This window comes from Scyliorhinus torazame, chromosome 4 (genome assembly GCF_047496885.1).
Source record: "Scyliorhinus torazame isolate Kashiwa2021f chromosome 4, sScyTor2.1, whole genome shotgun sequence".
Lineage (NCBI taxonomy): Eukaryota > Metazoa > Chordata > Chondrichthyes > Carcharhiniformes > Scyliorhinidae > Scyliorhinus > Scyliorhinus torazame.
Window position 1 is genome coordinate 187583380 of NC_092710.1, and position 27178 is coordinate 187610557.

The 27178-nt window shown below is 47.0% G+C and overlaps 1 protein-coding gene across 1 annotated transcript in view; it reads left to right on the top strand.

The window, feature by feature from the left end:
- The window catches only part of LOC140410640 (exostosin-1-like), a 968627-nt gene that overhangs the window by 885386 nt on the left and 56063 nt on the right, over positions 1-27178 (top strand). Inside the window, exon 10 of the mRNA XM_072499003.1 lies at positions 16665-16825. Coding sequence (XP_072355104.1) covers positions 16665-16825 — 161 coding nt within the window. The remainder of the gene's footprint in view (positions 1-16664; positions 16826-27178) is intronic.

Genomic DNA, 27178 nt, shown 5'->3' on the forward strand with positions numbered 1-27178 from the left:
ATAGCTAAATCCTTCAGTAGCGCCATGGCCTCTGCGTAGGTCGGCGCGTCTTGGGCAAGTGGAAAGACGTTGGAGCTCAGCCGCATGTAAAGAGCTCCTGTGCTTCTGGAATTTCGTCTGGCGCATACCCGATATACGCTTCAAAACAGGCTAGCCAATGTTCAATGTCCTTTTTTGGCGTTGTCTGATTGCGGATGCACCTGCAGGCGATCCGGCTTGATGCGGAGGTCCATCTTCTGAACACTCAGTGTAATAAATTGATGCACGATGAATTACACAAAGACGAGAGTAGGATGTAATCGAGGCTTTATTACAATGAGATGTGTGGCCTCCTACAGCAGCTGACAAAATGGCTGCTGTACTGGGAGCACACATATTTATACTCCGCCTACTGGGCGGAACCAGCAGGCAGGGATCTACCCCCGTACCTGTAGTACAGGGGCCTTACCGTAAAGCACCTATATCAACATCCTATATATACAATATATAGATCAGTGGTGACTACCACACAACCCATGCTGCAAGTTCACCCACCTTATTCCGGATGCTCCTGGCATTGAAGTAGACACACTTCAAACCACCTTCCTGCCCGCTGGTACACTCCTGCGACCTTGAAACCTTCCTCATGACCTTACTACGCTCAACCTCCTGCACACTGGAGCTACAATTCAGGTTCCCAGCCCCCTGCTGAATTAGTTTAAACCCTCCCGATGAGCATTAGCGAATGTTCCCCCCAGGATATTGGTACCCCTCTGGTTCAGGTGTAGGCAATCCTGTTTGTAGAGGTCCCACCAACCCCAGTATGAGCCCCAATTATCCAGGTATCTGAATCTCTCCCTCCTGCACCATCCCTGTAGCCACGTATTCAACTGTTCTCTCTCCCTATTCCTCGTCTCGCTAGCACGTGGCATGGGTAACAAGCCAGAGCTAATAACTCTGTTTGTTCTAGCTCTAAGATTCCACCCTAGCTCCCTGAAGAGGGACCCAGGTGAAGAGAGAACGAAAGAAGCCCCCCAGAGGAGATGAGTCTGGAATGACTACCATTACAGAAAGGAAACCAAGAGCTATCCATCTACTCAACAACCCAACTACAATTAACCAATCTCACCTCAGCGTGCGCCATTGTTAATTCTTCTTGCTCTAATAGCTCAAACGAGGACCACAGAGAGAGACCTAAGTGAAAGATGACTCAATCTCAAGGAAGAATCAGAAGAAACCAAGTCCTCTCAGCATAAACAATCTTAAATTCAAATACCCCCAAATAATAAAACTATATAAATCAAAAAAACCACAACATGGGTTAGCTCTAACTGGAGGCTACCCTCAATCACAGTGAAGACTGAACTAAACCTACCAACCCCAACCATCTATCTTTCACCCTGCTCCAGCTCCACTCGTCCTTCTTTACATGCGGCAAGATAGGGAATGACAAAACAAAACATCCCTACCTCAGCCACAAGGATTATAAACATAATGGGGAACGTCCCGCTGAGGCCACACTCAGTCCCATTTCCTGCACTGAGGAGCTCCGCTCACCAGTGCACAAAGGGATCCAGCACCATTTTTAAATGGTGCCTGAATCTCTCGATCCACCCGACCCGACTCCCGGATCCTCAATAACTCACCTGTTGGGGGGGAACCTCGTGTTCCCCGCACCCCACCTCATAAAGACAGGGTACTCTGGGCCTGATCCCTGGTGTGGGCAAAATGCCACCCACAGCCAGCCTGGCAGTGCCACTTGGGTGCCCTGGCAGTGGCAAGCAGGCACGCACCCAGGTGACACTGCCAGGGTGCCAGGCTGGCAGTGCCAAGATGCCCAGGTAGCATCGACAGTGCCAGGGTGACACCCAGCCCAGATACCAACCACCCGGGGCCTCCAGTTGCCTGGGAGACACTCCACATGCCGTTCCCCTGGTTCCAGTTTGTGGGGACCAGTGCTAAATGGTCTCTGGCTAGGGTCTCCTCGGTGAGGCCATCAGATCCCATGAGGCAGTAGATCTGGCGTCGGCTCACTTAACTCTGCAAGTTTGGGTCCCATCCATTAGATCTCGCGAGGCATAATGACCGTTGGGAATCCAGCAAGAGGCTTCTTGCGGGATCTACCGGCCATGTCCTGAATTGATTCCGGCGGGATGTGGCCAGTGAATCGCGCCAAATAATTAAAAAGGAGCAAAACTGTGCACAGATCACATTTTACATGATCGAGTCAGCATGATTTTCCTCGCACATGATCGACACCATCTGCTATTGCGCTCACATTTTGGACTCCCTTGCAGGAGAAAGAACAACATTAAATATTGAATAATCAACAATATAATAAAAGTCGTAATGTCCAGGATTATAGAAGAATTGCAGAGTAAATTGCAGGCTGAAGACATCATCCATATTGCATGAGAAGATAAAGAATAAGCCAGGATCAGCGAGCACTCTTCAAGATCCCTCAAGGATTCAACGATCAAAGCACAAGACGTCATCACTTCTCCCATGCCGTCTCTCTGACGTCCAGGTACTCCACAGCCTGGGCCCCAGTCAGCGGAGGGGGGGGGGGGGGGGGGGGTGCTGGAAGGACTCTACCCATTCAGCCCTCCAACCCCTCACGGTTAGCATTGAGAATAGGACGATATAGGACCAGCGATCAGTGGGTCCAACTGACCACTGGCCTCGAAGTTCAGGGGCTGGATTCTCCGCCCCGCCATGCCAGCAGTATTCTCCGTTACGCCGGCTGGTAAATGGGGTTTCCCATTATAGGGCAGCCCCACGCTGTCGGGAAACCCCCGGGCGCCGACAAAACGGAGAATCGCACCGGCGGAGAATCCCACCCCAGATTAATTGTGCTCCATTGAATAAAGTGCTCCTTTGAGTGCAAGAACTCTTTCATGCTTTCCCACATGTACCCAGCAATTCCTCAAAGTGAACTCTGACGATCTGTATCGCAGAGCTGAGATCTTCAACAAAGACAATATTTTCAATGCCAGCCATCTTCCAGATGCACACAGCACCACTGAAGCAAGAGCCTGCTCAACAGCAACTAGGCCACTGCAAGCTGGGCCTTACAGTAGCCCAACCCCACCACCATGAACAAAAGAGGATTTTAGCATTTTATCTCGGCCCTTCGTTCCAAAAGCACCATCCGGTAACCTCCAGGGACATAGTGCAAACCATTTAACCCAAGAAAAAGCAAATATGAAATGTGAACCAGGATAAAACAAAGGATTACAGGATGAGCAAAGCCGGAACTCGCAAAACCTCAACCGCTCCCACGCTCACATCACGTGACCCCCACCACCACCACCACCACCAATCTACATTGTTGATGAATAAATGCCTTACACCATTCCTGCCTTGTAAAGTAAATATCTCTTGTTCTCCGCCTAGTCACTTCATACCATATTTTATTTTGGTTTGGCCTCATTCCCCAATTCTTACATTGCCAGGACAACATGTGTACATGGTGAGAACACCAAATAGATCCATTTTATTTCTTCATAAGTCATAAAAGCATAGAATTATACAGACGGAGGACCATTGTGCCTGCTCTTTGAAAATATTATCCAATTGTTCCACTCCCTTGTTTTTTTCCCATAGTCATAGAACCATAGAATTTCTACAGTGCATTAGGGAGGCCATTCGGCCCTTCAAGTCTGCACTCACTGAAAGAGAGCCCTATCCTACTTCCCTCCCCTATCCCCGTAACCCTACCTACCAAGTCTTTGGACACTAAGGGGCAATTTAGCATGGCCAATCCATCTAACCTGCACATCTTTGGACTGTGGAAGGAAACCTGAGGAAACCAGGGACAACGTGCAAATTCCACACAGACAGTCACCCAAGGCCGGAATTGAACTTGGGTCCCTGGCGCTGTGAGGCAGCGGTGCTAACCACTGTGCCGCCATGCCGCCCCCAGAAAAATTTCCCCCTTTCAATCATATTCCAATTCTCTTCTGAAAATTATTTTTGAATCTGCTTCCACCACCATTTCAGACATTGAATTCCAGATCACAACAGCTCGCTGTGTAAAATAAACGTTCCTTATCTTAATTTGGTTCTTTTACCGATAATCTTAAATCTGTATTCCCTGGTTACTGGTCACCTGTGAGTGGAAACGGTTTCTCCAATTTAAGCAATCAATGCCCCTCATAATTTTGAATATCTCTATCAAATCTCTCCTTAACCTTCTCTCCCCTAAGAAGAACAATCAGGGCTTTTCTAGATCCTCCAAACTGAAGTTCCTCATCGCTGGCACAATTCTAATAAATTTCCTTTGCACTTTCACCAAGATATTGACAATTTATTGTATGCTTGCCTAACTTACCCTATTTGTGACATGATTGCACAAGATCTGACACTGAGACAGAAGTGATATTGCTCCAGCAGTGAGTGAATTCATAGAATCATGGAATAGTACAGCACAGAAGGAAGTCATTTGGCCACCATATCCTTGTTAGCTTCTGTCCCTTAAAATCATTGCAAAACGGTGCAGTAAACTTTGTGTTATCTGGCACTCTACCAACCGGAATTCTCTACTAACCCGAATTTCTGATGTTCCCTAAATGCGAATCATCACTTTACCAACCGGAAACCATTCAGAAGTTGTCCCAAACCCAAAACTTTCCCAGGTCACCTTGGTTTGGCTAGGCAAGCTTCCGGTAGACGCACTGTTGGTCCTTCTTGTTCATAGCTGCCATTGTAATCTTTTATTTTTGCTACTGTGTGAATTATAAGCCCCATCCTGCCATTATGGTATCCAATAAACCAGAGAAAAGCTGAGGTGACAAGCACAAAAGAGTTACATTGACACTAGCGCAGAAAATTGGCATCTGTAAACAAATTGAAAAAGATGAAAATCAGAAAGTTTTGGTGAATGAATGTATTATTGGCTCATCCACAATATATAACATCAGGGGTCAAAATGTGCAATTACTAAAGTTTTTTGCTAGTTCCGAATCAAATAATGCTGCTGAAGGACACTGTACTCTACTTGCACCTAAGTTAGAGCAGCTCGACAATGTTTCATATGAATGGTAAATAAGCAAGCTGACACCAGGGATTTATTCAAGAAAGCTTCCAGGGCTCGTACGAGGACCCAATCTCTTATTCCTTCAATACATTCAGGGAGAGGTATACGAGATACTGAGAATTAGCTCCTGAGTGCCTGTATATTATTTTGTACTTTACATTTTGATGTACTGTGGAGGCTTAGACTAACAGAGGGGGGTGGGAGGGTTCGGATAAAGGGAAATTTGTAAATCCAAAAAGAAAGGTCAAGGTAATGGAACAGTATAACGATATAGATGAAGATAAGTAGAGTGAAACAGGAACGGGCAGTGAGTTTAAGAAAAAATGTACATCAGTGAATAAGGTCACCTCAATGATTAGAAGTAAAAAAAATGAAATTAAAGTTTTTTTTATCTGCAAGCACGAAGCATCTGCAATACATCAATTGATGACTTAGATCTAATCACCATTACAGAAACATGGTTATGAGGTAATCAAATTTGGGAAATAAATCTTTCAGGTATGCAATATTTCGGAAAGACATTCGCGATGGCAAAGGAGATGGAAGAGCCCTTAAAGTAAAGGATAACATATGTACAGTAGTGAGAAAGGGTCTTGCCTTTGAAGATCATGAAATAGAATCAGTATGATTGGAAATAAGGAATGGCAAGAGTAAGAAAACACTGCTGGGAGTAACCCTTCCCTAACAGTAGTTATACCATTGGGCAAAGCATTAACAAGAAATGATTGGAGGTTGTAACAAAGAAAATGTAATAATTGTGGGGACTTTAATCAAAAATATAAACTGCGAGAATCATATTTGCAAGAAGGATACAGAAAATGAGTTTTTGGAATGTTTTTGTGACAGCTTCTTGGAGCAGTATGTAGTGGAACCAACTAGGGATAAAGAAATCTTCGACCTAATATTGTGCAATGAAGCAGGGTTAATTAGTAATTTCACAGTAAATATTCCCTTGGAAATAGTGACCACAGTACCATTCAATTCCTTATTAAGTTTGAAAGTGACATATTCCAATCAAAAAAAAAATCTTAAACTTAAATAAAGCTAAGATTGATTGGGTAAATATACTAAAGGTTATGGAGATAAATGAACAGTACGAAAAAAATTAAAGAAGCAATTCGTAATATTCATTCAAAATGCATCCCGTTGACAGCGGCCCTCCCCAGCAATTTTCCAGCCCCAATGGGCCGAGCAGCCGTCCATTTTTGGCCAGTCCCGCCGGCGTGGATCACTCAACTCACACACGGCAGGACCTGGCATGTGAGTATGCGGGTGCGGTCCTCGGGGGACCGCGGGGGAATTCAACCCCGGGGGGGGCCCCACGGTGGCCTGGCCTTCGATTGGGGCCCATCGATCTGCGGGCGGGCTTGTTCCGTGGGAACACTTCTTTTTTCCACGCCGGGTCCCTGTAGGGCTCCGCCATATTGCCCGGGGGCCAGCGTGGAGAAGAGAACCCCCTGTGCATGCGTGAAAATACGTCAGCCGTTCTGCGCATGCGTGGAATTATGCTGGCCGTTCTGCGCAGGCGCAAGATCACGCCAGCCATTCCACGCATGCGCGATCTCGCGCTGGAGCTTTGGCACCGGCTGGAGAAGTACCAACCCCTCCGCCGTCCACCTAGCCCCCGAAAATGCAGAGAATTCCGCACTTTCGGGGGCTGTTGACGACAGAGTGGTTGGCGCCGGTTTTCCTGCCGGCGTGGGGACTTAGTCCCCAAAAGAGAGAATCCTGCCCAAAGGATTGGATTCTCCATCCAGCGACGCCAGAATCGCAAAACGCGATTGGGCAGAGAATTGCGTGTGAGCCAAAAATCGTGGCCGGTGCCGGGCGCCCGACAGAATGCCATGCTCTGAAACCTCGACAGCGACGTCAGTGCATTCTACTCCACACATCTGTAAATGCCGTTGGCATATCATTAACAGGCGGGACCCAGTATTCTCCGAGGCTTCTGCAATGCTCCACCTGTGCCAGGAGGAATTACCGACGCCAAGTTTCACTTGCGATTTTAAACATCGGGAAGCAGGTGCAGTGGCTGCTGAGGGAGAGAGGAGCACATTTCATAGAATTTACAGTGCAGTAGGTGGTCATTCAGCCCATCGAGTCTGCACCGACCTTGGAAAGAGCATCCTACCTAAGCCCTACGCCTCCACCCTATCCCCTTTATCGCCGTAACCCAGGGAGTAGGACATGTCCACAGGGGCATGGCTGTGGGCTGCCAGTCCTGCCGCTGGCAGGGCTGGCTGGAGAGGAGGGAGGGTGGGGAGAGGTGTAGTGGGGGGTAGCGGATGGAGTGATCATGGATTGGGCTGTGATGTCGGGGTAACCCCGAGGACCGGGAGGTGGTGTCCAGGCACGGACAACCATTGCCACGGCCTGCAAGGCAGCCATCTTTGCGCACCCCACTATCCGCAGATTTACACCGGCCATATGCATGCACCCCCCCTCCCCCCCCCCCCCCCGAATCCCCAAACCTTTCTCTTCACCCCACCAACCCACCTACATCCAAAGCCGGATGCCATGTGCCGGAGGGGCATCACGCGGGCCACCCAAGGGCAACGCCCATGTTAGACCCTACAGGAAGGTGCTGAACGAGGGCCAGCCTCTGGTACCTCTGCCGCAGGGACGGGTGCCGGGGCCAGAGGCCCCTGTGTTGCCTGGCACCGATGGGGCCAGGGGTGTGGTGCAGGAGGCAGAGTGTCAGGGAGAACGGCCGGGTAAGGGTTTGGGGATGGGAGAGAAGGGAGTGGGGGAGAGAGACGTGAGTGTGCAGAGGCTGCAGTGCAGGCTGGGAACACCGTGTAGCCCATTGGACCTGGTTGGGCACAGGGGTGCACACCATGGTCGTTCACCCTCCGCAGACAATGGATTTCGGAATCCAGAATGGTTGCCATCTGCCTTGCTGCTGCAGCCCAGGGGGGTGCACCAAAACTGTACGAGCAGGAGTTACTTGGAGAGAAACCTGCAGCAGTGGAGCCTGCCCCAGAGGAACAGGAACCAGCTGGTGAGGATGGAGAGCCGCCACCCAACAGGCCGAGGAGAAGGTGAGAAGGAGGTGTCTGGACCAGCAGTGCCTGTCCTTCGCGGACCTGCCGGACCGGCATGTAGTCAAAGACTCCGGCTGAGCATGAGGACTTTACAGCATATCTGCCGGTTCATGGTGCACCTGGAGCCATGTGGGTCTGGGGGAAGGCACCCGCTCCCGGTGGCCGTCAAGGTGACAATCGCCCTGAACATCTTCACCATGGAGTCCTCCCAGGGACCGAGTGGGGATCTTTCAGGGATCTCGCAGACCTCGGTGCACAGGTAATGGAGGCCCTATATACCCGCTCGGCACAATATATCAAATTCAATGTGGACCGAGCCCAACAGGATGCCCGGGCAGCGGGGTTTGCTGCCATCACCGAATGCACCAGGTTCAGGGGGTGATAAACAGCTGATGTGCAACCACGAGATGCAGATCATGCATGCTGCACCCAATACCCGGGGAGCGTGCACAACGCCTTCATCCTGGCATACCGCCGAGTGAGGGGTTGGCTCCTGGATGACAGGGGCTATCCGATGCGGTCATGGCTGATGACGCCTATCTAGTGGCAACAGGCCAATGAAGAGACCCACAACAATGGTCTCCATGCCGCGACCAGGGGCGTGATCGTGCGGTTCATCGGCTTCCTGAAGATGCAGTTCAGGAGCCCCTGGAGGGACCTTCCAATATAGTGCTAGGAAAGTCTACCACATCATGGTGGCCTGCTGCTTCCTTCACAACATCGCAGAGCAGAGCTGGAGGAGGAAGATGAACGTCAGGCCTCTTACAACGAGGAGAATGCGGGGGAGGGCCTGGATGGCACAATCTGCACCAGGACCAGCGCGCACAAGGCGCTCAAATCGCTTCCAGGTTTGTCGACTAGGGGACCTGGCCGATGGCACAAACCTCTCATCCCACCCAACCCCCTCTACTTCCAGCTGGCCATCCCCTCCCATGTCCACCCTCCCTGCACCAACGCCCCTTCCCCCTTCCGCACCTGCACTCCCTCCATTATTTCACCTGCCTCACTGCGGGGTGTGGGCCCTGGGTTGGCAGTAAAAGCGGGTCTGGTCAATGGGATGACCCACTCCACGATGAGCTCTGGTACTCTGCACCTTTCGACAATGTCTGACTTCTGCCCAAATACAACATTCCATCGACCACTTGGGTGATCCCTACATGCGAGCTGACCACTCCATCGCAAGGTCCCGCCGAACCCTTGGGGTGGGGGTGGTGAGGTGGTGGGGGAGATTGAGGTGGAGCGGAATGGGGATGGGGCTGGGTATCAGGGTGGTGAGCGGCAGCTGAACTGGGGGCCCCGCCCATGTCCATCTCCAACTGCTGCCCATCTCCCTTCCTGCACCCCAGCAGAACCTCTGCAGACAGTCCAGCCCAGCCCATCCCTCACACCCTTCTAACAGCACCGAGGCAGATTGAAATGTTTGTGCACAGGTGTTTATTGTGAAAAGGTGAACATTTATGTACAAGTCTGTGCCCTAGCCCCGAACACTATCCTGTGTGCTACACCCGTGCCAACTTAACTGATGTCTAGCTTTCTGGTCTCACGGGCCCTAAAGCCAGGTGATCCTGCAAAACACAAGACGTGACGCACAGTTGGATCGCAGGTTGTGGTAGTGTGGTATGGGCGTAGTGTGGGGGTACTGGGGTGGTGTGGGGGTACTGGGGTGGTGTGGGGCTGGTGGGGGTTGTGTCTTGCATGCCATAGAGAGACCGCAAATCAGTGGGGGCTCACTTTGTTTGCCCAATACCGACCTCCAGCTCAGCGACTGTCCTCTCCCTGGATCCAGCGACCAGGTCCAGTGCCTGCCTCTCCACGACACTAGGGGCCACAGTCCGGTGGTCCCTCTCTGGTCTTCTCTCTCTCCCTGCGGTTATGCGCCACCTTCTGGGGGATGGCGGGGACAGAAAGTGCAAAGTGTTAGGCAGTTGGACGCATGCGACACAGTGTGTGGACAGCTGGTGGCCTTTGTGAACACGGCACCCAGCCACAGCGGGCGGTATGGGTGTACGGGTGATGGCATGTGGTGCAGGGTGGGATGCAAGCAGACTGCCGGCGGATGGGGTTTGGTCGCCCTCTGGATGGGGGTCGTTGCGGGCGGGTTATGGTCTGAGGGACAGGGGTTGCTGCAAGGGACTCGATGCTGCCTACTCACCCTGGCCGCCCTGAGCAGGTCATGCAGTTCCTTCCGGCACTGCTGGGCGGTCCTGGCGGAGAGGCCCACGGCCTTTGCCCCCTGCACCCATGCCCGGTGCACCGTGGTGGGTGGCAGCCTCCTTCCCACACTGGGGAACAGGGTGGCCTGCCTCTTCTCCACCATGTCCAAAAGGGTCTCCAGCTCTGCACCCGCGAACCAGAGTGCAGCTCTTCATGCTGCCATCTTGTTGGTTGGGATGAGTGTGTGTGGTGAGTGGAGTGCTTATATATGGTTGCAGCTTGTCAACCTCCTGAGAAGCAAACCCGACCCTGCTGAATCGGACATCAATTGCCATTCGAATCGCTTGAGTTCCACGTTGCACTGGTGCTAGCCCATTAATTGCTCAGGACCGGCACCGATTCTGTGGTCGTAGATGTTCACCGTTTCAGTCCCGGTGTCAACACTTAGTCTCTGAAATGGACAATCCCTGCCGAAGCAGTGAAGAAACGTAAGGGATCCAACAAATTTCAGGACCTGATGGTCTACATCCTAGGGTTCTAAAAGAGATGGTTGCACAGGTAGTGGATGTGCTAGCTATGATTTTCCAAAATTCCTTAGATTCAGACAGTTCCACTAGATTGGAAGTTGGAAAATTTTACACTGCTTTTTAAGAAGGGAGGGAGAGACAAAACAGTAAAATACAGGGCAGTTTGTCTAACATTGATGATTGGGGAAATGCTACAATCAATTATTAAGGAATTTTAACAATGCACTTAGAAAATGATTGTTTTGTTATACTCTTGACGTAGCATAAGCTGCTTCCTTGATGTGCACTCTGACAAAGGAAGGTTCAGACTTGGAGATAGCTTTAACATGTTTATTAAACTATTAACAATTCTCCTACTTGGATTCGATGCTACTGTTAATCCTTCTATAGCTACTCAGACTAACTAACCAGTCTGCTACAATCCATGTGGTGGGTGTGATGTTCCATAAATCCTGTGTCTGTACTCACTGAGTGTCTCCACTGGGAAGAGACTGAGCATGTGTGATGTGTCCTTTCATATGGGATGGTATAATGCCCTCCTGTGGTAGTGTCACCTCTGTGTGTATTGTGACTGCCCATTGGTCGTGTCCTATCTTACTGACCTATTGGTTGACTGTCTGTGTGTCATGTCTCTGATGTTCCCTCTAGTGTCTAGCTAGGTGTAGTGTATGTACATTAACCCATTGTGTACTTACAGTGATGTATATCACCACATCCCCCCTTTTACGTGTTACATATTTTCTGTACAGTGTTAAAGAAAATTGAACAAACTATGTAGATGAGTGATACTCTGTACAAGTTATGATAACAGTGATCATTAAACAATAAGTCCAAATCATATGCATGAGTCCAAAGTTCATAAATTATTATGGTCGAGTGGCTTTCTTGTTTGGTTGGTGAGTTGGTGATGTTGATGGTGGCATTTCATTGTAAACACCATCAGTGTCCCTGAGCTGAAGGAACCAAGAAGTGGTCAAATCACTTTGTTGTCGGATTTGGACTCTCTTTTTTTTCTTTCGATGCTTGTGGTGGTAATTCTTGATGGCATCTGTCCTGAAAGCCAGGTTGCCTGTTGGTAGTACAGCAAACGTGAATTGGTAATGGCATGGCATGTCATTGTACTGAGCTGAGCAGTAACAGTGTCCCTCATTTGCAGAGTTGTACAATGAGTAGTTCCATTGGTGTTGTTTTTGTCGTGCTTGTTGTCGACGTTGTTGCCTTTGGTACGCTTCTTGCTATTGTCTGTGATGTTGTTGTTGTGTTGGTTGGTTTGGTTGCCGTGTTTGCTGCGCTCAAGGACCACACTCTGTGGATAATACGAGTCCTTCACACAGTTACTCGTGTTAGCGTGCTTTGTGGCATCTGCTGTCTCCTTGAGCGTGCCATCACTGAGTTTGCAGCGCTCCCCGTCTGGAGTCATGTCTGGCTTACTTGAATCAGCTTTGGCTTGTCGATGCTCCCCGTCTGGAGTCTGGTCTGTTTCACCTGAGTCAGTTTTGGTTTGTCGATGTTCCCCGTCTGGAGCCCTTTCTGGTTCACCTGAATCAGCTATTGTTTCTTGACGCTCCCCGTCCGGAGTCATTGCAGGTTCACTTGAGTCAGCTGAGATTTCTTGATGCTCCCCGTCCGGAGTCATTTCAGGTTCACTTGCATCTTCTGAGGTCTCTTGATGCTCCACGTCCGGAGTCAAAACGTTCAGGAATGCATTTGCTTGTGGAGAGGTTCGAGCGAATGAGGTTTGAAGTAAAGTGGTGCCACCGGAGTCACCAGTTGTCTCACTGTGATTGTCGAGTGCCTCTGTACACACTAGCTGAGGTCTGTCACATTGCACATCTGGTATGGGAAGTGGGATGCCGTTGTCACTTGTCGCACATACAGTGGGTAGAGTCTCAGTGTCTTCTTGTCTTTCACTTGAGCTGGGTAGACTGTCAGAGTCTTCTGGTGGCTCAAATAATCTGGGTGGACTGTCATTGTCTGCTTGCTGTATACTTGAGCGTGGTAGACTGTCACAGTCTCTCTGTTGTTCACTTGAGCATGGCAGACTTGCATTGTCTGCTGTTGGTTGCTCAGAGGATGTTGCTATACCCTCATGGTCTTGTTCATGCAAGGACTGCGCTTGGGAGTCTTGCATTGCTTCTATCATGGAGGCTGTTCACGAGCTCGCTGAGGAGGCTTGTGTCACTCCCTCTGTGGAGTCTTGCAGGGTTCCTTGTGTGGAATCGTGCATTGGTCTCTCTGTGGAAACTGTCATCACTTCTTGTTCATGCAAGGACTGCGATCGGGAGTGTTGTGTTGCTTCTATCGTGGAGTCTGTCCACGTGCTCTCTGTGGAGGCTTGTGTCACTCGAGTCACTTCTTGTTCATGCAAGGACTGCACTGTGGAGTCTTGCGTTGCTTCTATCGTGGAGTCTGTCCACAAGCTCGCTGTGGAATCTTTCATCGCTTTCTGTGTGGAGTCAGGACCCTTCGCGGTGTGTGGACCACTCTCTGTGTGGCAGCAGGCCGCTCTCTGTGGGCTTGTACCGCTCTCTGTCTCTTGGTCGCAGCATCATCCTGCACTCACGAGTCGGGATGTCGTGTATGCTGGGCTGAAGATTCCCCAATTCGAAGAACTCGTCGTGGGGGTCGTCAATGTGCAACACGTCTAGTTGCAGTTTGGATTTGGTACTGGGGTAGCCTCCCAAGGTGAAAGCTTTGTCTGAGCCGTTCTCTTCCAAGACCATATCATCACGTTTTGTGTCGGAGCTGGCATTGGGCTCGCGATGTCCAAAGAAGAATTCAAGGTTTGAGTCATAGTCTTCAAGGACTGTATCATCTCTTTAGGCCGTGCTAACTGCTTGTTGCAGGGTTCTGCAGAGGTTACTTTCAGCTACTGATCGAATTTCAGGCATTGTGCTGTCGTCCCAGGTGAAAGAATCTGGTTTTGAGGCTTTAAAATTGTTTTTCGTGTTTTGGGACATTTCCTCTTTAAGTGGGCGTGGTCCAGGGCCTCGGACGTCATGAAGCGTGTGACGTAGTGCGTAGGAAGCGATTGTGCATGTGAATATCGCTGTTCCCTTACTTGGGGCCTTCTTTTCAATTGCGCATGCGCGGCTTCTCGCGCATGCGCAAAGGGACCTTCCCATTCTGTGCGCTCTTTGCGCAACTGCCCATGTGTAGCACCTTTTCTAAGATGGCTGCAATTCAAAACTGCCGTTCGTTGCTGCAAGCCTACCTCATGGTGAGTGTTGGCGCCTCTTTTACCTTTTCCTCTTGTATGTTCCTCGCAGAATTCTTGGAATTTGTCCAGGACTGCCTGGAAGTCGCCCTTGTTTTGCCCCTTTGAGTATCTGAAGGTCTGGAAGATTTCAGTGGCTTCTGGACTCGCGATGGTAAGTAGATGCTTTATTTTCTCTGCATCCGCCACGCCATCTAGGTCGGACGCTACCAGGTAGATCTCGAATCTCTGCCTGAACCAACACCAGTTTTCATTGAGATTGCTTTGATACCTGAGCTGCTGTGGAACCGGAATCCCGAACATCTTGCCTGGGTGTTGTTGCTGGTTGTCACTGTGTTGTTGAGTTTTAACTATATGGATTGAAACAGTTCACTCCTGGAACCATGTTTTGTTATATTCTTGACGTAGCATAAGCTGCTTCCTTGATGTGCATTCTGACAAAGGATGGTTCAAACTTGGAGATAGCTTTAACACGTTTATTAAACTATTAACAATTCTCCTACTTGGATTCAACGCTACTGTTAATCCTTCTATAGCTACTCAGACTAACTAACCAGTCTGCTACAATCCACGTGGTGGGTGTGATGTTCCATCAACCCTGTGTCTGTACTCACTGAGTGACTCCACTGGGAAGAGACTGAGCATGTGTGATGTGTCCTTTTATATGGGTTGGTGTAATGCCCTCCTGTGGTAGTGTCACCTCTGTGTGTATTGTGACTGCCCATTAGTCGTGTCCTATCTTACTGACCTATTGGTTGACTGTCTGTGTGTCATGTCTCTGGTGTTCCCTCTAGTGTCTAGCAAGGTATAGTGTATATACATTAACCCTTTGTGTACTTACAGTAATGTATATCACCTCAATGATTAGAACAAATCAGCATGGTTTTACGAAAGCAATACCCCTTTTGAAAAAATGTTTTGAATTTTTGTGGATATAACTAATGGTGTAGATAAAGGAGTACCAGTAAATGTAGTATACTTGGATTTTCAAAAGGCATAATTTAAGGTTAATAGGCAAAATAAGGGACCATGAAGATGAGGACTGATATATTAGCATGGGTAGAAGATTGGTTAATGGATGTAAAACCGAGTGGGAGCATAAACGGGACGTTTTCAAGTTGGAAAGGTGTAATAGTGGATTGCAGAAAGGTCAGTTCTGGGGCCTCAGCTATTCGCAAACTATATTAATGGCTTAGAATAGATGAACAAATGTATTTAAATTTGCTGATGATACCAAACTACGTGGAAAGATAAGTTGCAAGGAGGACACAGAGAGGCTGGAAAGAGATGCAGACAGGTTAGGTGAATGTGAAACAAGATAGCAGATGGAGTATAATATAGGGAAGTGTGAAGTTACTTGCTTCGGTCATAAGAATAAAAAGCAGAATATATTTTAGATGTTGAGAAACTTGGAAGTGTTGATGATCAAAGAGATTGGGTGTGCGAGCACAAGGATTGAAGAAAATTAGCATGCTGGCGCAGCAAGCAATTAGGAAGGCAAGCATGTTGGCCTTTATTGCAAGAGGAGTGCAAGTATAAATAAGTTTTATTACGGTTCTACAGGGTTTTGGTGAGACTGCATCTGGAGTGCTGAGTGCAGTTTTGGTCTCCACATTTAAGAAAGAATATACTCGCATTAGAGGTGGTACAGCAAAGGTTTACTAAATTGTATCCAGGGATGGAGGAATTCTCTTATGATGAGATGTTTAGTAAATTGGGCAAATATTCTCTGGAGCTCCGAAGAATGAGAAGTGATCTCATTGAAACCTAGAACATTCTGAAGGGGCTTGATAGGGTAGATGCTGAGAGATTGTTTCTGCTTGTCGGTCGGGGAATCTAAAACACAGGGGCATAGTCTTAGGGTTGGGGACTGATCATTTAGGAGAGGAATGAGGAGAAATTACTTCACTCAAAGGGTTGTGAATCTTTGGAATTTTCTATCCCAGAGGGTTGTGGATGCTTCGCCACCGAATACAATTAATGCTGGGTTAGACAGGTTTTTGGTCTCTCATGGAGTTAAGGTGATCTGGGGAGCAGGTAGGAAAATGGGATTGAACCACATCAGGAGCCATGATCATATTGAATGATGGAGCAAGCTCAGTAGGTTGTATGGTCTATTCCTGCTCCTATTTCTCAGTTCTTATCTTCTTAGAGTATAAAGAGAATTCTTCTTTACTTTTTGTGTACCTGTCTACTGTAAAAAGTTATACTTTATTTCATGTTTTAGGATAGTGTTGAGGATTAGAAGTAAAAAGAATATTGTTCTTTATTTCCTGAACACCTACATACACCTACATATTATTTTATACCTTATTCCTTGAAATTTCGTGCTACAAGTATTGCATTGTATTCCATTGGTAAATGTAATTCCAGGTGCATGCCGCTCATAGAGATTTTACTGTACATAATCTGGAAGTTTTCACTTTTTAAATAACAGAAGCTTCTGTGCAGATCAACATAAAACATATGATGAGACTGTTTCCTCTCCACTGTTTTGTGGAAAAAGTTTCATTATTTTTATTGTTTCTTTTTCCTTCCCTAAACCAAAAAACCTATCCTGTTTTAATCCGTGATTGTTTCAATAGTGTGTGATCACTGCCACTGGTAGTCCCCAAAGCAGCGGAAAGTATCTTGTTCCAAAATGCCTATAATTGAGTTTTTTGACTGTAGAACCAGACTTTTCACTTTATCATTCTTATTCTTAGGTTGATTTTGCCTTCATTGTATGGCACAGTTTCCCAGATCGTATCGTTGGTTACCCAGCTAGGAGTCATTACTGGGACAACAGTAAGGGGCGATGGGGGTACACATCAAAATGGACCAATGAATACTCCATGATTCTGACAGGAGCAGCATTTTATCACAGGCAAGTTCAGATTTACTTTGTTACACCTTATCCTGTTTTTATTTATATTTAGCGGTTAATGTTGTTTTATTTTATGCAAAAACCACCATAGTATACATACTCCTTAGCAGAGGACATTTTTTTATGCTTGCAAAACATCAAGAATTCTGTATCAGAATGTTTAAAGTTCACTCAGATATTTTTTTTAAAACCCTGGAATAAGTCAATATTTCACTCTGCCATTCTTTCATAATTTAGAACATTCGGATTTTGCACCATATTATTATTGGAGATGAGAATAATCTGCAGTGTTGTGCTTCTACTAAACAAAATAGCAAGTTGAAGAATTTCCTATGAATACATTCGATGTTGGTACACTAGAATCACAAACCATAATTTTCAAGTTTTTGATCTTTATTACTTATGGGGCATTCTCAAATTTATCTACAATATCAAGTTTGTGGCTCCCTTGTACCCCCCAGTCTGAATTATTTTATATATATTAGATACCCAGTTAAAATTCATGTGTTAGAACTTCTCAACTTTCCACATAGCAGTAAATTAATTAATTTAAAGGCAGTTACCAAAGCTATTTTAACACGAAGTTAATAGCATATAATTGTAAATAAAATGATGGACAAGAGGAGACTTATAACACCAGCCTGTATAAAGACTAGTATTATTTCCCTTCACTTCAAATTGTGTTGAGGAATTTTTAGCCTCTATGTTTTATGAAACATGCTGAGCTGTGTAATACTAAATTGAATTATAGTATTTATCTTGATCACCAAAATTTTGATTGGATTAAAAAAAGTCAACTCTCAATGTAATTGATTAATGTGTTTCACAGTTTGCCTTTTGCTGCCGTTACATTAGTGGTCAGGTATCTAAAGTAACTTGAGAGTATGCATGCTCTCTTTAATTCATCAGTATCCACCATTCATCTGGTCGGGCTGAACATCCCACTTTTAATAATAATCTTTCTTCATGTCACAAGTAGGCTTACATTAACACTGCAATGAAGTTACTGTGAAAAGTCCTAGTCACCACATTCCGGCACCTGTTCGGGTACACTGAGGGAGAATTCAGAATGTCCAATTCACCTAACAAGCACGTCTTTCGGGACTTGTGGGAGGAAACCGGAGCACCCGGAGAAAACCCACACAGACACAGAGAGAACGTGCAGACTCTGCACAGAGTGACCCAAGCCGGGAATCGAACCCGGGTCCCTGCTGCTGTGAAGCAATGGTGCTAACCACTGTGCTACCGTGCTGCCGTTCATGGAAATTGACTCACACTGCCCTATATTAACGTTTGTGACCTAAACCAAATATTCATGTCTTTAACATACTTATTGCTTCAATTGTTGGCCTGGAAGAATATGTCATTATTTCACTGCAAGATGAATATACAAACAACTGATGATCTGAATCAATTCAAGGTATATGACATATTTATATAAAAATAGTAAAAATACAATGAAAACAGCACACTACATATCATCAGGCTGCCTGACTTAACTTTAAGCAAGATGGATTTTAAGCATTCCATAGCATTGTAAACCTCTTCACCAGAACAAAAACTAATTTTCTTTAACAAACCTGACTACTGCCATTCCTTTCCTGTTTGCCCAGATGTCTCTTATCTCCTTTGCTATTCTGTTATGTATTGGGGGTGTCTTTAATTTAAGGTCAAATAAAGACCATAAGACATAGGAGCAGAAGTAGGCCACTCGACCCATCAAGTCTGCTCCACCATTCAATCATGGCTGATATTTTCTCATCCCTATTCTCCTGTCTCCTCCCCATAACCCCTGATCCCCTTATTAATCAAGAATCTATCTATCTCTGTCTTAAAGACACTCAGTGAATTGGCCTCCACAGCCTTCTGTGGCAATCACCACCCTCTGGCTGAAGAAATTCCTCCTCATCTCTGTTTTAAAGGATCATTCCTTTAGTCTGAGATGGTGTCCTCTGCTTCTAGTTTTTCCTACAAGTGGAAAAATCTTCTCCACGTCCACTCTTTTCAGGCCTCGCAGTATCTTGTAAGTTTCAATAAGATCCCTTCTCATCCTTCTAGACTCCAACGAGTACAGACCCCGAGTCCTCAAACGTTCCTCATACGACAAGTTCTTCATTCCAGGGATCATTCTTGTGAACCTCCTCTGGACCCTTTCCAAGGCCAGCACATCCTTCCTTAGATACGGGGCCCAAAACTGCCCACAATACTCGAAATGGGGTCTGACCAGACCCTTATTAAGCCTCAGAAGTACATCCCTGGTCTTGTATTCTAGCCCTCTTGACATGAATACTAACATTGCATTTGCCTTCTTAACTGCCGACTGAACCCGCACATTAACGTTAAGAGAATCGTGAACAAGGACTCCCAAGTCCCTTTGTGCTTCTGATTTCCTAAGCATTTCCCCATTTAGAAAATAGTCTATGCCTAAATTCCTCCTTCCAAAGTGCATAACCTTACACTTTTCCACATTGTATTTCATTTACCACTTCATTACCCACTCTCCTAGCTTGTCCAAGTCCTTGCAGCCCCCTTGCTTCCTCAATACTACCTGTCCCTCTACAGATCTTTGTATCATCTGCAAACTTAGCAACAGTGCCTTCTGTACCTTCTTTCAGATCATTAATGTATATTTTAGAAAGTTGTGGTCCCAGCACAGACCCCTGAGGCACACCACTAGTCACCGGCTGCCATCCTGAAAAAGACCCCTTTATCCCCACTCTCTGCCTTCTGCCAGTCAGCCAATCCTCTATCCATGCCAGGATCTTACCCTGAACACCATGACCTCTTAACTTATTTAACAGTCTCCTATGTGGCACCTTGTCAAAGGCCTTCTGGAAATCTAAATAAATCACGTCCCCTGGTTCTCCTTTGTCTAACTTGCATGTTACCTCCTCAAAGAACTCTTAACAGATTTGTCAGACATGACCTCCCTTTGACAAAGCCGTGCTGACTCAGTCCTATTTTACCATGCACTTCCAAGTGCTTCGCAATCTCATCTTTAATAACAGACTCTAAAATCTTACCAATGACAAAAAAAATCTGACCAATGACAAAGAGGGTCATATGACCTATCCTGAAGTCTGGTCTGGCAGCAAGCCTGGATTGTTTGATTGTTTGAAATTTAAAGGGTCCCAAACTATACAATTGGGAAGATGCAAAGGACAATGGCAACAGCCTCTGTGTCAACAGTGGACAGACTGTGAGTCTCCAATGCCCCAGGAAAGTGTTGGGCCTGAATCATTCGCCCATAGGGCACGTGCACTCGGCGAGCCTGGAAGTGGGTGGGAAACGCGCTGCAATTGGCATCGGAATGCGATTTCATGCTGTCTGGCCAATTAATAATATAACAGACAGCTAACGTGAAATATACACTGGGAAAGGCTCAACACTGTCGGGCAAGGCAGAAAGAGGGAAGGTGCAGAGGAAAGAGTGTGCAGCTGATGCTTCACATGTGCTCACTCAGGGAGACAGCCGTTGCAGAGCTGTAAAAAGCAAATTGCACTGGAGAAACATTGCAAACTGTTTAGGCAGCACATTCAAGCAGAAACCACAGACCCCAGACACCTTTTAAAATTTTACTTCAGCCCTGACATTTCATCCCGCCCTAGATCGAGGTTGCAGCTAAAACATAAAGGCCGGCAGGCCGATCCACCAACCTGCCAACCAGAAAAGTAGATGGACCACATAGAATTGTGTTCAGTTGACCCCTAATGGATTAGATTGCCTGCTTGCTTGTCAGCAGGAACACCTACAACTCTCTTATGGACCCGCCGACTGAAATATTGTGCGAGTGCACAATGATGTTGGGATACGTGCCTGATGTCTTCGCATGCAATTTCACCTGCTTCCGGGTCAGGTGCATGCCTTCCCCAGCAACATAAAACACAGGCCTTAAGAATGGTGGTTTGTAATCATTTATGCTTTAAGGTAAAAGAGAATTGGACTCACAGAGATAGCTAATCAGCATTTCTACCTGGATATAAGGCCCAGGTGACTCATATTGTCATGGAAATGGGCTTTGAGAGGGGAAGGATTCTAGGCTTCAAAAATAGTGTTTAGTCAATAGTGCTTTTTATCCTTTTGTAGTGAACATCTTAAAATATGAAATCTTGTCATCCATTCAGCTATGAACTGAAAATTTGAATTTCTTTTAAAATATTATCGTCTGTTTGGGGATTGTATAATAGTATAGTGAGTAAATTGGATGACTTTCTAATACAGTGGGTTATTGTGTTTCTCTTTGTCATAATGGGATAATGAATTGCTTTGTTTACAATAAATAAGTAAACACTATCAATGCGAGTACATTACCATCTTAATGACCTACCATCCCAGAACACCAACTGATTTTGGCTAGAATGAATACACGGTTCCATGTGATTATTTTATATTCATCGACATTCAAATTCCTTTATAGATCATCTATTGAATGGCTTCAGATGCCTTTGAATAATATAAACCTATTTTATACTTGTCAGTTAGGCACAGCTTAATGACACAAGCAAAATTTACAATAAAGTGGTCTTCACAATATCATTATTGGATAGTGCCCCATAATCTTTTGTTTTTATCATTGCTCCAGTTTTCTATCACTAAGCTGGTTTTCAATCCAATTAGCTAATTTGCCTTTCATTCAAAGAATCGTAATTTTATTTGAAAGCTTTACATGTACTTTAGCAAATGATTTCTGAAATCCAAAGTAGATTGTATTTACTATATAGGCAGCACAATTCTCTAATAATTTAATTTCTGCTTAAGGAACTGCAATAGAAGTGTGAGATACCATTTGTCCACTTTTAAATTGATGCTGAATTGTCCTTGCATCAACATTCTTTGGAATATAATAGCATCTCAGAAAATGTTCTTGGTTAGCAATTTCTCAACTATGGATGTCAGTTATCTGGCCAATAATTTCAGAGGACACACTTCACTTCTTTTTGGAACATTGGGGTAACACCCATTATTAAGCATTGAGTCATATATATTTATCTTTTGGCCGTAATTCTCCGTTGGCTGACTCCGAAATCGCAAAACGTAGAGAATAGGTTCCGACACCAAAATCGGGGTGGGCACCAATTTGACACCAAATTGCAACTCTCCATCACCTTGTCGGCGGTGCCAATGTGGTCTGAAACGCATGTACAGTAAACACTGTTTGCACATCTGTAACGGGCTTGACCCGGTATTCTCTGTGAACCCAATGGCACTGCTGCTGAAGGAGAGAGAGAGGGGGTACAAAAAGTGTCCAACACCACATTAGTTTGCTAACAGTTGTGCGGCTGGCAAGGAGGTGGGCTGTGGGGTTGGGGTGGACTGGCATTGATCAGCATTGCCGCAGCCGGAATGGCAGCTATGCAGCTGCGCATGCCGCTGCTAGCCCACTGGGAACTTAGAGCTACAAATCATATGTGTGTCTCCCCAAGCCACCTCCCCAGGCCCCAGCCGATCCATCAACAGTATGAACGCGCTCCAGCACAATCAGTGCCACCTTGTTGTATATGTGTACATGTAATGTGTATGTGCGGCTGCAGCTTGTCAGCCTCCCGAGTGTCAATCATGGACTCAGCGAATTGCGCACCATTATTCATTGGAATCGATTGTGTTCCATGCGCTGGTACTAGCCCCTTCACAGTAGCGGAATCGGTCCAGGCTCGGCGCCAGATTTGCTGTCGTGAAAGTCCATGAATCCTGCGCCGGAGTCAACACTTGGTTTCAGATACGGAGAATATAGCTTTTTATCTTTCTTGTTTTCGTATGGATTTTGGGACGTAGATTATTTCAAATTGCCATTTATGCTTCAATTATACTTGTAGATTTAGTCCTTTTTAAAGAATGGTGAAAAAGGGACATTGCAAGTACTGCTGGCTTCTTATTCCATACTTAAGTAAAGTTGAACCATGCTCCCTGGCATCCACCTATCAGTGAGATTTTTGGAACCAATAAAGAGGCTAAAAAACTTTACAAACATTGAAAAATGTTTGAAGGTGGTTTGTCTGCAGTTCTTTCATGTTATAATCCAGAAGAAGAATGTGCCAGATTTCCATCTGCTGCTGCTAGCAGGAATGTGGCTGGGAAAGGCAAAATCTTCAAAGTCTTTAAGACAAATTTGAAATTCCAGTCACTTTCTCACCCGTGTAGCCTTTTTGCTGGAATCTAGAAGGCCAATGATTGTGATCCCACTGAAGTCAGGGTTACCAGAAGTTCAGCAATTTTGTATTTCATCTCATATGCAATTTTACCTGCTCTAGCATGTTTTGCAAAATCTAGAAAAATCACTTCTCCTCCATCATGTCGGCACCTCTGCCAGTTCAGTGAAGTTGTGCACCAACATAATGTAAGCAGTTTTTAATCTTGTCTGCCATACAAGAGATTCTCTGCCAGGGTGGTTGGAATGAATGGAGGCCACACCCAGCCCGGCTACAGACTTGCCAGCAATAGGGATCCATTACAGCCTCATAGTCTGCAACTGCCAGCTACTCCTTTTAAAACTTATCCCTAGCATGGGTGTAGAACCAGGTTACCTCCAATACACAAAGACACAGGTGTAGCAGCAACCAGTATTTAACAGCAATTAGTGTCAGAAATGAGTCCCCAAGCTTCTCACCATTACTGTCTGTCCCGCCATCTGATTTAATGGACTAGTGACCCAGAGTCTCGCTGCTAACAAGAGGAGCTGTTTTTAAGTGCTCCCTTACCACTCACTCCCAGTCAACATAGAAGCCTGGCAGCACGCAGACCTGCTCCTAGCTTTGGGTATGCTAACCTGGCCAGGCTTCTGGATGCAGTGGATGCGAGACGGGAGATCCGGGGCGGGATTCTATGATCCTGAGGCTAAGTGTTGACGCCGTCGGAAACGCCATCGCGTTTCTCGACGGTGTCAACACGGCCCCAGGATCATGTATTCTGGCCCCTCCAGAGGGCCAGCTGGAGCAGTTCATGGCGCTCCAGCTGCTGATCTGGCCGTGGAATGGGTGGCGGTGGATGCGCGCATGCGCAGTGGGTCCAGCGCAAACCAGCGCACGCGCAGTCCCACCGGCGCGATTTCCGCACATGCGCAGTGTCTCCCCTGTCTGCGCCGGCCCCGACCCAACATGGCGCAGGAGTACAGGCGCCGGCGCGGAAGAAAGGAGGCCGGGGGACAGAGAGGCTGGCCCACCAATTGGTGGGTCCCGATCGCGGGCCAAGCCACATCGGAGCCCCCCCGGGGTCGGACCCCCCTCCCTCCCCCACAGGCTGCCACCCAACCCTTCAACGCCGAGATCCCGCCGGCTCAGAGCTGGTTAGAATAGCAGCGGCCATAGAACAAAGAACAAAGAACAAAGAAATGTACAGCACAGGAACAGGCCCTTCGGCCCTCCAAGCCCGCGCCGACCATACTGCCCGACTAAACTACAATCTTCTACACTTCCTGGGTCCGTATCCTTCTATTCCCATCCTATTCATATATTTGTCAAGATGCCCCTTAAATGTCCCTATCGTCCCTGCTTCCACTACCTCCTCCGGTAGCGAGTTCCAGGCACCCACTACCCTCTGCGTAAAAAACTTGCCTCGTACATCTACTCTAAACCTTGCCCCTCTCACCTTAAACCTATGCCCCCTAGTAATTGACCCCTCTACCCTGGGGAAAAGCCTCTGACTATCCACTCTGTCTATGCCCCTCATAATTTTGTAGACCTCTATCAGGTCGCCCCTCAACCTCCTTCGTTCCAGAGAGAACAAACCGAGTTTATTCAATCGCTCCTCATAGCTTATGCCCTCCATACCAGGCAACATTCTGGTAAATCTCTTCTGCACCCTCTCTAAAGCCTCCACATCCTTCTGGTAGTGTGGCGACCAGAATTGAACACTATACTCCAAGTGTGGCCTAACTAAGGTTCTATACAGCTGCAACATGACTTGCCAATTCTTATACTCAATGCCCCGTCCAATGAAGGCAAGCATGCCGTATGCCTTCTTGACTACCTTCTCCACCTGTGTTGCCCCTTTCAATGACCTGTGGACCTGTACTCCTAGATCTCTTTGACTTTCAATACTCTTGAGGGTTCTACCATTTACTGTATATTCCCTACCTGCATTAGCCCTTCCAAAATGCATTACCTCACATTTGTCCGGATTAAACTCCATCTGCCATCTCTCCGCCCAAGTCTCCAGACAATCTAAATCCTGCTGTATCCTCAGACAGTCCTCATCGCTATCCGCAATTCCACCAACCTTTGTGTCGTCTGCAAACTTACTAATCAGACCAGTTACATTTTCCTCCAAATCATTTATATATACTACAAACAGCAAAGGTCCCAGCACTGATCCCTGTGGAACACCACTGGTCACAGCCCTCCAATTAGAAAAGCATCCCTCCATTGCTACCCTCTGCCTTCTATGGCCTAGCCAGTTCTGAATCCACCTTGCCAGCTCACCCCTGATCCCGTGTGACTTCACCTTTTGTACTAGTCTACCATGAGGGACCTTGTCAAAGGCCTTACTGAAGTCCATGTAGACAACATCCACTGCCCTACCTGCATCAATCATCTTAGTGACCTCCTCGAAAAACTCTATCAAGTTAGTGAGACACGACCTCCCCTTCACAAAACCGTGCTGCCTCTCACTAATACGTCCATTTGCTTCCAAATGGGAGTAGATCCTGTCTCGAAGAATTCTCTCCAGTAATTTCCCTACCACTGAAGTAAGGCTCACCGGCCTGTAGTTCCCGGGATTATCCTTGCTACCCTTCTTAAACAGAGGAACAACATTGGCTATTCTCCAGTCCTCCGGGACATCCCCTGAAGACAGCGAGGATCCAAAGATTTCTGTCAAGGCCTCAGCAATTTCCTCTCCAGCCTCCTTCAGTATTCTGGGGTAGATCCCATCAGGCCCTGGGGACTTATCTACCTTAATATTTTTTAAGACACCCAACACCTCGTCTTTTTGGATCACAATGTGACCCAGGCTATCTACACCCCCTTCTCCAGACTCAACATCTACCAATTCCTTCTCTTTGGTGAATACTGATGCAAAGTATTCATTTAGTACCTCGCCCATTTCCTCTGGCTCCACACATAGATTCCCTTGCCTATCCTTCAGTGGGCCAACCCTTTCCCTGGCTACCCTCTTGCTTTTTATGTACGTGTAAAAAGCCTTGGGATTTTCCTTAACCCTATTTGCCAATGACTTTTCATGACCCCTTCTAGCCCTCCTGACTCCTTGCTTAAGTTCCTTCCTACTTTCCTTATATGCCACACAGGCTTCGTCTGTTCCCAGCCTTTTAGCCCTGACAAATGCCTCCTTTTTCTTTTTGACGAGGCCTACAATATCACTCGTCATCCAAGGTTCCCGAAAATTGCCGTATTTATCTTTCTTCCTCACAGGAACATGCCTGTCCTGTATTCCCTTCAACTGACACTTGAAAGCCTCCCACATGTCAGATGTTGATTTGCCCTCAAACATCCGCCCCCAATCTATGTTCTTCAGTTCCCACCTAATATTGTCATAATTAGCCTTCCCCCAATTTAGCACATTCATCCTCGGACCACTCTTATCCTTGTCCACCAGTACTTTAAAACTTACTGAATTGTGGTCACTGTTACCGAAATGCTCCCCTACTGAAACATCTACCACCTGGCCGGGCTCATTCCCCAATACCAGGTCCAGTACCGCCCCTTCCCTAGTTGGACTGTCTACATATTGTTTTAAGAAGCCCTCCTGGATGCTCCTTACAAACTCCGCCCCGTCTAAGCCCCTGGCACTAAGTGAGTCCCAGTCAATATTGGGGAAGTTGAAGTCTCCCATCACCACAACCCTGTTGTTTTTACTCTTTTCCAAAATCTGTCTACCTATCTGCTCCTCTATCTCCCGCTGGCTGTTGGGAGGCCTGTAGTATACCCCCAACATTGTGACTGCACCCTTCTTATTCCTGATCTCTACCCATATAGCCTCACTGCCCTCTGAGGTGTCCTCTCGCAGTATAGCTGTGATATTCTCGCAGTATAGCTGTGATATTCAAATAGAGCCCACTTAACAAGAACCCGTACGAGTAGGTTCTTCCCGGAGGTGGAGGACAGATGTGAACGGTGCCAAGGAGGCACGGCCAACCACGCCCACATGTTCTGGTCTTGCCCCAAACTTGCTGGATACTGGTTTGCCTTCTTCGAGGCAATGTCCAAAGTGGTGTGGGTGAGGGTGGAGCCATGCCTGAAAGTGGCGGTTTTCGGGGTTTCAGACCAGCCAGATCTATTCCTGGGGAGGAGGGCGGACACCCTTGCCTTTGCCTCCCTGATCGCCCGCCGCAGAATCCTGTTCGGCTGGCGGTCAGCATCACCACCCAAAGCTGCAGACTGGCTGTCCGACCTCTCGGAATTT